Genomic DNA, 10,613 nt, shown 5'->3' with positions numbered 1-10,613 from the left:
ACCCTGGTGCGCACCCAGTTGGGCACCACGCACCCAGCCACGTCAGCACAGGGGACCTTTCAGCTTCCAACCGCAGCAAGCACTGCACGTATAGCCGCCAGGCAGCTCATTCTTTGTTGACGTCATGGTGACTGATGCCACGTTCATGCATGGCAGCACAGCAAGCAGCGTTTGAGTACTTATTATCAACCATCTATCCTTTGTGCCACATTTCGGTGCTGCAATAGAGTGGTATGTGCGTGCTGTGAGTTCAGCTAAGCAGCATGCCGCAACCTGTGTCACGGGGCGGGCGCACCCGGTGTCCCGCGCCCTTTTTGCGCGTATTTGAGCTTGGCGGCTGTACTCCCTCGTTAAGCGCCAAGGCTCCTGCCTAAGTAGTGCGGTGGCGCTGGCGCGTCGAATGGCAGCAAGCGGGTGCGCGGTTGGCAGGCAGCCGTGCCGCGGCGCGAACGCTATTTGAACGTGGGAGATGTCCGTTCTCTGCGTCGTACGAAGCGGCTGTGAAAGACATCCTGAAAGGGCACACCCAAGACTCAACACCGCAGCTCCCTCGCCCTCCCGCACCAGGCTGGGATGGCGCGGCAGTCGTCACCCACAGTCGGCGGACAACCGCCAAGGGCAAACGAAGGGCAAGGATTGCACAAGGTGCGATTGGATACTTGAATCCGTATTTGGCTGCATAAAATTTCACATATCGTGGCTCCTATCATCTTGCGGCAAGAGTGCGCTTTCAGATCATCGCATACTATACAGCCCAGGCCCGAACGGCACTTTGTTTCCAGTCAATTTACAGTCTCATATTTGATGACGCGTTCGGTATGCTTGCAGCTGCCCTCCTGCGGTCCCTGGCTGCGTTGACCGGGGTTGCGGCCTCGCAGCTGGCGCAGCATCTGCACGCACAACAGCGGTGGCGCAGAGCACGCGCAAGGCACCTGCAACAAGCCGGCTTTTGAAAGCGGGTTTCACATCTTGATCATGTCGGCGTCCCGGCCGCGTGCTCCGTGAGTTGCAATTGCAGCAGTTTCCGCACGCAGCGGTGATGCAGGGGGGGGGGGCGCAGGCCGCGTCAGCAGGCCTTGGGATGGAGGGACACCGCGCCCGCTTCGTGGACACTTGCTGCAAGCATTGTCTGTCCCCTGGAATTGATCGGAACACAGGGGGCCCATCGCATGGCGTTCTGCCCTGAAGAACACCATCTACGACGTGCTCAAAGCACGCGATGGCTGGCAGGAGGTGGATGAAGGCGCTGAGTGGGACTTCTTCTGGGCGGACAAAGGGTGAGTCACCAGGAGCGCAAGGCGGGGCGCGTTGCGTCAAATAATCAGCCGTCAAGACGCACCGCATGGCGGCCAGACTGTTAAAGTATGGGCGTTGAGCACCTGTGTGGGCGGGCGAGCCGGGCCGCAGCCTGGAGGCAGCTCTCGTCCGGGGGGTGGGCAGCGCGCTTGCACTGCGGCCGTCAATTTACACCTGCTCTGTCTCCTCCATGATGCAGCTGGATCCACAACGAACTGGACAAAATCCACCTGTCAGATTGGCAGCGCGTCAACCACTACCCAAACCACTATGAGCTGACGCGCAAGGACCTGTTGCTGAAAAACCTCAAGAGGACCAAACGGCAGCTGGAGAGAGAGGTAAGGCGTTGTTTCTGGATAGAGCACATGATGCAAGGCACCAGGGGCCAGTACCAGGACACAAGGGGCGAGCGTGATGCAGCGCAGGGTGGAGAGCCGGCATGGAAACGCCGGCTGATGGCGCCCTCGGGCGTGCGGGGGGCACCCATCTCCGGGATGTCATGACCAGCAACATCAGCCGCGCCCCTGGACCACATGCAATTTGTCGTCATGTCACAATGTGATCCCCCATCAACGTGTGCTTTTTTTGTTGGCTTGCGGCCTAACGCCCTGCCTCTCAACCCACGTTGGGCCATGCCAGGACCGCGGCATGGAGGCCGCACTGTACGGCTTCTTCCCGCAGACCTTTGTGGTGCCCAGCGAGTACCGCATGCTGGTGGAGGAGTTCAGGCGGCGCGGGGGGACGTGGATCATGAAGCCCATTGGGCGGGCCCAGGGGCAGGGCATCTTCCTCTTCAACAAGCTCAGCCAGGTTCACGGGTTGTAGGTTCAGGGGGTGCGGCGTGGCCCATGAGCAGGTTCATCAACGCACATAATGTGAAGTGTTTGCACGACAGCGCAGAGGCCAGCAGCACCCGAACCCTGCGTAAAATGGCATTGGCGCCGTCTCCTCAACCAATGAAGCTCAAGCAGGGCATGTTCGTGTCAGACGTGTGTGATCTTACCCTGTATTGCAATGTTGAATGCTTTCCGCACCGGATATCATGTCCACAGATCAGTGATTGGCGGCGAGACCACACCTGGAAGCCGGAGGACGAAGAGCAGGCAGAGACATACCTTGCACAGAGGTGAAGAGTGATGATCTCACTGTTTGCGGGACGGGTTGGATGGAAGAGGAAGAGACTTTCAGTAAGACATTGTTTTGAGCCAAAAAGCTGGTGAGCTGGTGCATGAAGTGAGAGAAGAACCACACAGCAAACTTGTACTGTGCATGCAACCCCCCATAGAGACGCCCGTGAGCCCACTTGGTTCTTACCGCGCCCTTGTCACATTGACATGTTTGAATATTGATTCAACCCACAAAACAAAACAGGTATGTGGACAGCCCATATCTTGTGGGCGGCAAGAAGTTTGACCTACGAATCTACGCCCTCGTCACCAGCTACAGCCCCTTGCGAATCTACCTGTACAGGTGAATTTGAGCAGTGCCGGAGGACTCTGTCCAATTGTGTCCCACATTTAATGAACATTACTTGACTGGCCGCATCGCTGGCGACTTGCTCCTTTTTGTGTCACCCTGGCCGCCCAAGGCGACACACGTAGATGACTTGTCCTCTCCATTGCCAATGCTTGTAGGAGCGGCTTCGCGCGCTTCACAAATGCACGTTTCAGTATGCGCAAGGAGGACATCAGCAACACATTTGTGCATCTCACCAATGTAGCCATTCAGAAGCACGCCCCAGGCTTTGACAGGGCCAAGGGCATGAAGTGGTCGATACGCAACCTGCGAATGTACATGCTCACGCGACACGGTGAGCCAGCTCCCGTCTGGCGCAACGCGGGCGTCTGGGAAGGACATCACATAGATCGCACGCACCTCATATCACACCCCTTGCAGCGCGTTGGCTGCGCACATTGAGTTGTCCTGACCCAGCTCTGGGCGCACTCTCACGCACGCGTGTGCTCAGGCCCCACTGCGACCAACGAGCTGTTTGGTGCGATCCAGGGGCTCATTACTCGCACCCTGCTGGCGGTGCAGCCTGCCATCATCAATGACCGCCACTGTTTTGAGGTGCCGTGGGCCTTGTGGGGGGATGCAGGGTAGTACAGCGCGGAAAGAACCACAGGGGCGGGAGGGTTTCTGACCACGTTGCGAGGGTACTCATGACCGGCGGTCTCTGCCGCACATGTGTCACACTGATAAAGACATGCTTGCACGCGTGAAGTCCCCCGTGCATGCACGTGCAAGCGCGCGCGCGTGCGCACACGCACACACACACACACACACACACACACACACACACACACACACACACACACACATGCACACATACACACACACATGCACGCGCGCATGCAAATCACCCATACTTCAAGGACATCCAAGCAGCAACACTCACCCCACCCCCACCCCTTAATCTAGTTGTACGGCTACGATATCCTGATAGACTCGACTCTGAAGCCGTGGCTGTTGGAGGTCAATGCGTCGCCGAGCCTGTCAGCCAGTGACAGGGCAGACTGGACACTCAAGTTCGGCATGCTCAATGTGAGAGGGACGGTTAGAGGGCGGGAGGGGGGCAACACGCACCTGGCAAGCAGTTTTCCAGCTGCCAGGTTGGCAAGCAAAGGGGCTGGCCGTCCAGAACACCGTGCAAAATGCTCAGCACAGATCCAGCTGCGCCCGGCTGCCAGCGCAATCGTTTTCAATTACTTGAAGGTGACAGGTGCGTGGCGCTTTAGTGGGGGGCAATGAAAAGAGGTACTGCAGGTGCAATCAACCTTGTTTTCAGCCCAGTTGCAAGCAACCAGTGCTGGCACGCCCCACCCCACCAGGACATGCTGGACATCCTGGATCTGGAGGGCCGCCGGGAGGCTGGCAAGTATCCCAGCCAGCAGGGCGGCTTCGACCTCATATGGGACAGCGGAGCGCTGCAGGGCTGCGACCCCGGGCGGCCCGCTTCCCTGCCCAGCATGCTTGGCTGCTACAACCCACATGATGCAAACCAACTGCGGCAGTCGCTCGAATTCGCCGGGGACGGGGTCACGCTGCGTGCTGAGGAGGGGGACACGGAATGGCGGCAGCTGGCGGGCGTGTCAAGCAGCAGCGGGGGCTATGATGCTGGGCCGGGATGAATGCCGCGGGCAGGCTACAACCTTGGCGTACGGGCAGAGGCTTGCAGAGCTTATAGCTGTTGCAGGCTGGTAATGTGAAGTTTGCATATCACTGGGCTTGTTGTCCACTTCTTGATCAAGCTATTCTATATTGGCAATCGAGCGGCAGAGATGGCTGAAAATTTTGTGATCACAGAAAACGGGAGCATCTTTCAAATGCTTACTTTGCAGGTGGATGGCAGAGAAGAGGAAGGCCTGCCCCGCCCCTTACCCTGAGCGCATCAGGCGCGCTCGGCCGCAGCCTCAAAGCGGACTGTTGGGCGGCTAGTGTGGGGTAATGTTGCCGCCAGACCCCGTCTTGCTCAGAATTCATGCCAGCTGAAGGCAGCTGGCCGCCCCGGGCAGGGCTCCTGAGACAACACGCAAGTCGCGCCTGCCCGATGGTACCCACGCGCCACACCGCAAGCACCCCCGCGACTTGGATCCAGCTTGTCTGCAGGTACCTGCAGTACGTCTTTTTGAAGCTGGAGCAGATATGAGGAGTATTGGTTGTGGACCCGCTCGATGCGGCTAGGACCAGCCCAAGCCAGTGCAAGGGGCGCAATGGGCAAGCAGCACGAGCACCTGCAGGGCACTACGGTACGGAGTGGCCATGCGGAAACCACAAGGCATGCGCTGTTGGCATGCAACGCGCTGATCGAGGCATAAACTTATTATTTCAAGTAATGTTGACGCAGAAACGCCACGGGGGGTCGTGTTGACTGATCTCCATCACCGCGAGGGAGTCCTGCTGCGTCGTGATGGCCCCCGCCGAAAGTCAGAAGTAGTGGCAGAATGTCTGCTGCTGTCAAGAACGCCGAATCAGGCCCCAAGGGCGGCCCCGTCAGCGGGAAGGGCGGCCGCGCCGTGGTGGGCGGCGCAGCGCCTGCGTCGCTTGTTGACGTGTTCCCACTGTGGGAGGCTGCGGCCAATGAGAAGGAGGCACCAGGTGTGATGTCTGCCAAGATACGGGGCATGTGAGAACGACCTGTTGGTTTGCCATCAAGCGTGTTTGGATGAGGCCTGCATGCAGGCACAGCGGCGGGCATCAAAGGGGATGGCGCGCACGTATCTAATGCACTTCACATGAACGCGTCCACCATGCATGGTGCCACGAGCGCGCAGTGCCTTTGGGGCTGCCCACCACCGCCAGCGTGCCGGCCGACAAGTACGAAGACCCCTTGGGCCTGGCGCTGCCCCCGGCATCACTGCCATTTTTGGATGCCTGGAAGCGCCCGGATGAGCTGGTGCAGGGCGCTCCCAGCGTGCCAGTTGTGCTGCTGCGACCAGCAGCTGATGGTGGAGTTATCAGTGCCGGCACCGCCATGGCCGGTGGTAGCAGCGGCGGCTTGGTGGACAAGAAAGGTGGGGTGTGCTTGATGGAGGAGCATCTGGCTACGTGTATTTCTTGGCAATGCAGCAAATCAGATGCATGCATTCTCAGCTGTTGCATCTGCCTGATTGGCGTTGAGGCAAAAGCCAAACGTCTCTCGGCACGCAATGCACAGGTGGAAGTGGCAAGCCCGCTGTTCCAAGCGCTGCAGTGGCCAACCGCGACATGGAGGGGCGGCTTTATGCAGGCCACGAGAGCTTTGACTGGCTGCTTGCCGTCATCAACGCCGTCACAGCAGCAGAGGTGAGCAATCCTTGGTTGCAGGCGATCTACAAGAAGACAAGGGGACTGCCATGACGCAATTCAACGCTGCATTGAAAGTGCTGCTGATTGCGTGTGCTGGGCCTGGGTAGAGAGGCAAGCAGTTCCATGGCAGTTGGCTTGGCCGCATCTTGTGTGAGCAATCAGCTCTTTGTTGCTCTACAGCGCAACCTGAGACGGGGTGACTACTTATGGGAGCTCATCGCAAGCGGCCAGAAGGAGAAGGACGGCCCGCTGACACGCAGGTAGGCACCAGTGCTGGGCGCAGCATTGTGGACGCCGCCACCGCTGCGGGATGATGGCTGTCAGGTCGCCAGTGTGCGCTGCTGTGGCAACAGCTGGCAAGCTTCGCGCGTGCAGGCAGGATGGAATGAAGTGGGCCTGCTGCCACAGCGGCTGCCTAGCTCATGCCATGCACGTCAGGTGACGTCCAGATGGCATCCCTTGGCTGGAAGGGATCCACGCGTGTGCTCTCACCCCTCATACCCCTTGATGTGACCCTGCCTCTGCTTCATCCCGTGTCCGCCCAGTGCGTCCGGCCGTTACCGCGTGAAGCTGTGGATACTGGACGCGTGGCGCGCGGTGACAGTTGACGACCGCATCCCAGTTGACCTGTTTGGTGCGGAATGGCGGCACCAAGGGGGGGAGTACCGGGGGACATCAAGACGAACGCGTATGATGATGTGGGGCCAGGGTGCGGGGCTCACCTATGCCCCTGGGGGATGCAGCACGTTCCAAGCTGGCTTTCGGAGGGTTTATCTGTGCTGCTGCCATTGCCTGAACCGCCCATCACCACCTACGGCTGATTTCAGGGCGGCCACTGCTGGTGGGTGCGCGGCCCCTGCAGCTGTGGCCGCTGCTGTTGTGCAAGGCTGTGCTCAAGGTCATGGCCACCTTCCGTGTGCTCCACCTGGGCCTACCACACCAGGTGGGGAGAAACACGGCTTGGACTCTCACAGTGGCGCGTGCCGCCCAGCTTCAACGCAGGAGACACACAAAGCCGCATGCCTGCCCCGTAAACCCCTCCTCATCTGACTTTATTCGGGCCTCGACGCTCTTTTCCAGGTAGCTGCATTCACAATGCTGACGGGCTGGGCGCAGGAGGACCTGGTGGACAAGCTCTCGGGTGAGGCGATCTGGGCAGGCGGCGCTGGCTGGGGCGGCATGCAGCGACACGAAGATCGGGCGCAGGATTGACTGGCCTGGCAGCCAATAGCTGCTTCTCGAGCTCATTGCCTCGCCATCATGAATTCAGAGGGGCTTGCACCAACGGCGCCGCGGCTCCCTTCCCTTGGTCCATGGCGCATGCGTGTATGCAGGTCTGCCTGCTGAAGGCGGCTTCCTGTTGGACCGCCTCGAGGATGCCCTGGGCTGGGGCAGCCTGCTGCCAAATTTCCCACCTGCCACGCTCGCCCCGCCGCCCCCGCTCACGCCGCCGGCCGGTGGTGCTGGCGGCGGTCGAGCGGCCATGGCGGCCGCTGCTGCAGCGGTCACACCTGCAGTAGCTGATGCGACGGGTGCAGCTGCGTGGCAGCAGCAGCCAGCAATTGTGACATGCTGCCTCAAGCGCCGCAGCAAGCCGGATCGCAACCCGCCGCGTATAGTGGTGCTGTGCGGGCCTGGAGCTGTGGGGCGTGGGCGGCTGGCACGGCAGCTGGTAGCGGACTACCCTGACCGCTTTGGCATGACGATCAGCAGCACCACGCGGCTTCCCAGGGAGCACGAGGTGGACGGCAGGTGAGGGGGCAGAGGTCGGCACTGCAGTGCGTGCTGACAACAGAGAAGCGATTGCCCGCAGGCTATGAATACAAACTGTGGCTGCGCCATTGCAGCTGCTGCTTGTGAGTTCTACACTTTCAACACCATCAAGTTGCGGCGATTTTGAGCTTTCTGTGCAGCTTGTGGCCACCGCCCCTCAAACGCCGCACCACTTGCCCCTGCAAGTCAGAGCAACTTGCAACGTGTGTTTTTTGCCCCAAACACAATTGCTTTTGCTCCACTCCAGGGATTACTACTTCACAAACAAGCGGTCTCTGCTGGCAAGGGTCAGGGCGAGCGACTTCCTCGAGGCAGCCCGCGTTGACACGGGTGCGATGACACGGGTGCAAAAATCTGGTCTCACTTGGCCAGTTGGCAGGTGTCAGCGCGCCCCCGAGAGAATTGAAGCGTACATGTCATCATACTCCAGCGACCGAATCAATCAAATACCACCCATCTTGTTTGACACCTGCTGCAGTGCCTGGTGCCGCTTGTGCTGCCACCAGCTCGCACTGGTTTGGAAGCAGTCTGGCCACCCTGCGAGAGGTGGCAGCCACGGGCCGCCTGTGTGTCATGAGGCTTGATCTGCAGGGCGCACAGGTCAGCAGGGCGTAAGGATGCGTGGCGTGGGGTCAGCAAGCATGCCTTGCAGCCTCCAGTATGTCACAGTTGACGCTGTGTATGGCGGTTGTCTGCTGCACAAATGTTGTGTTGGGATGGCAAGAGCAGATCTACGCAAAGGACCACGCACCTGCAACCTCCCCTCTTGACCCACAACTAAACAGGCCTTGCGCTCCAACCCGCGCATCGACGGCCTCTACGTCTACGTTACAACCTCCTCGCCTGAGGTGAGAGGCATCACACACACACACACACACACACTCACACACACACACTCTCTCTCACACACACACACACTCACACACACACACTCACATGTTGCTGAACGCCCGATTGTAACCCCACACGCAAGTGGTGCTGGATGCAACATTCTATGATTTCCCGCACCTCCTATCAAACTTTGTTTTGTTGCAATGTTGACTTACTTTGATGGCTGTGTGCTGCTTGCCTTGCCCTGCAGGTGCTGGAGCATCGGCAACGTGCACGGCTGAAAGAGGCGGAAAGCACTGTGGCCAAGCGCCTGGCATGGTCCAAGGCGCAGTGCACGCGGCCGTCTGAGGCAAGGGGCGTGTTTGACCATGTTGTCATCAACGCCGACGACCAGGGGCAGGTGGGTTGCTTGGCGGTTGAAAGGTGTGCTGGTCGGCTGGCTGAACCGGATTGCCCAGCACGTAACAGGGAGGCTGCCCATTTGATGAGTCTTATGGACCTTGTACAGGATGGTTGACTACCTGAACAGTATACACGTGATATGCTGCTCTGTAGCATGTGCAGCGTCTGAGCTTTTGGCCACCCACCACCATCAACCAACGAGTGGCTGCCAAAAAAAGCTGTAGCTTCGCCTCCCTGATTATTTAACCCCACCGATATGCATACCCAAAACTCCATTCCGCATTCCTCGTCTGGCGGCAGGTGTATGCTGCGCTCAAAGAGGCCATCAGTGGCCTGAGCCCCGTCATCCGCAACCGCCTGAGGGGCCTGCCCGCCTATGTCTTGGACTACTCTGACCTCATAGCACCAAACAGGTTACATCCTGATGGCTTCTAGGGGCGCGATGCATGCTTGAGGCTAGGACAAGCTTCCCCAGCTGCTTAGAAAGTGCGCGCCTTGCCTGATCAGGAGACCTGCACCTCCATACAAGGCGTCGTCGCTTGCAGGCATGCCTCATTGACCGCCCTCCAATAAACATCCCTCGTCCCTTATCACGCAGCGTTGAGAAGCCCTTCCTGAAGCCGGTAGTGCTTGTTGGCCCCGACACGGGGGAGCGCTCTGTGCTGCTGGCGCGCCTGGCGGACGAATTCCCAGACGTGTTTGCCTTCCCACGAGCCCACACAACGTATTCCCTGGATGAAGAGCTGCGCATGCATGTAGCAACAGATGGTACGTGTCTCCCAGGGTTTGATGAGACTCGATGCTTGATATGCTTTGACCCGAACTCGCAAATGCAAGCTGACAGCATGATCCTCATTTGATTTTTCATGATTTTTCAACCATTTGTTGACCTCTCGTGCAGGCGACGAGCTGGGCCTGCCTGAGACTTCTCAGTCCTTCCGCTTCTGCAGCCCGCGAAACATTGAAGGAGCCATGGGGCCCGGGCCCACTGACGCAAATTGCGCGATTGAAGGCGGCGGGCAGGCACCGCCCCCTGTCGTGCTAGACAAGGAAGAATTTGATGCGTATGTAGCTAGCGGCAGGTTTTTGGAGTGGCACCCAGACCTCTTCACGCACCCTCTGGCGGCGCACCGAACTGGCTACATCCCAGAAGACGTGTGTGCGGTCATCCAAGAGGGTGGGTGGTCCAACAGCGTGGGCGTTCATGGCGTGTTTGTGCTCGGCTGGGTGCGGAGCAGAAAACGGCCATTGCCCGTGCGCACGGCGGCTGATTACAAGGCGACGACGGTGATGAGGGTGATTTGCTCAGGGTCATGTCCTGGAGCTTCGAAGTTGAGGTGGCCTACTGGTCCGACCACGCTGAGCTTGGTGTACTCGTGTGTGCTGCACACTCGGCGTGTCGTGCTCTGTACCAAATTCAGTGCCATTGTATTACTTGCACGCATGCTGCCTGCAGGCAAGCTGCCGCTGTTGCAGCTGGAGGCAGAGGGGGCAGAAGCGCTCAAGGCCAAGGGGGTGGACTG

At 59.2% G+C, this 10,613-nt stretch overlaps 2 protein-coding genes across 2 annotated transcripts; both read left to right on the top strand.

The window, feature by feature from the left end:
- Positions 1-975: 975 nt before the first annotated feature.
- MNEG_4277 (putative tubulin polyglutamylase TTLL9) lies at positions 976-2,121 on the top strand (the record flags this gene model as incomplete). The annotated part of the gene is made up of 4 exons (XM_014047249.1): positions 976-1,001; positions 1,158-1,277; positions 1,496-1,634; positions 1,936-2,121. 4 exons carry the CDS (start codon positions 976-978, stop codon positions 2,119-2,121), a joined length of 471 nt encoding a protein of 156 aa, XP_013902703.1.
- Positions 2,122-5,240: 3,119 nt separating this feature from the next.
- MNEG_4276 (guanylate kinase) lies at positions 5,241-9,525 on the top strand (the record flags this gene model as incomplete). The annotated part of the gene is made up of 13 exons (XM_014047248.1): positions 5,241-5,422; positions 5,599-5,810; positions 5,954-6,081; positions 6,265-6,344; positions 6,630-6,718; positions 6,912-7,027; positions 7,165-7,225; positions 7,419-7,836; positions 8,105-8,187; positions 8,336-8,457; positions 8,643-8,705; positions 8,939-9,088; positions 9,391-9,525. 13 exons carry the CDS (start codon positions 5,241-5,243, stop codon positions 9,523-9,525), a joined length of 1,839 nt encoding a protein of 612 aa, XP_013902702.1.
- Positions 9,526-10,613: the final 1,088 nt, after the last annotated feature.

Source organism: Monoraphidium neglectum, assembly GCF_000611645.1.
Source record: "Monoraphidium neglectum strain SAG 48.87 unplaced genomic scaffold scaffold00586, whole genome shotgun sequence".
In the NCBI taxonomy this organism is placed as follows: Eukaryota; Viridiplantae; Chlorophyta; class Chlorophyceae; order Sphaeropleales; family Selenastraceae; genus Monoraphidium; species Monoraphidium neglectum.
The sequence above is the reverse complement of the archived record's forward strand: the minus strand, read 5'-3'. Positions and strand labels throughout refer to the sequence as shown.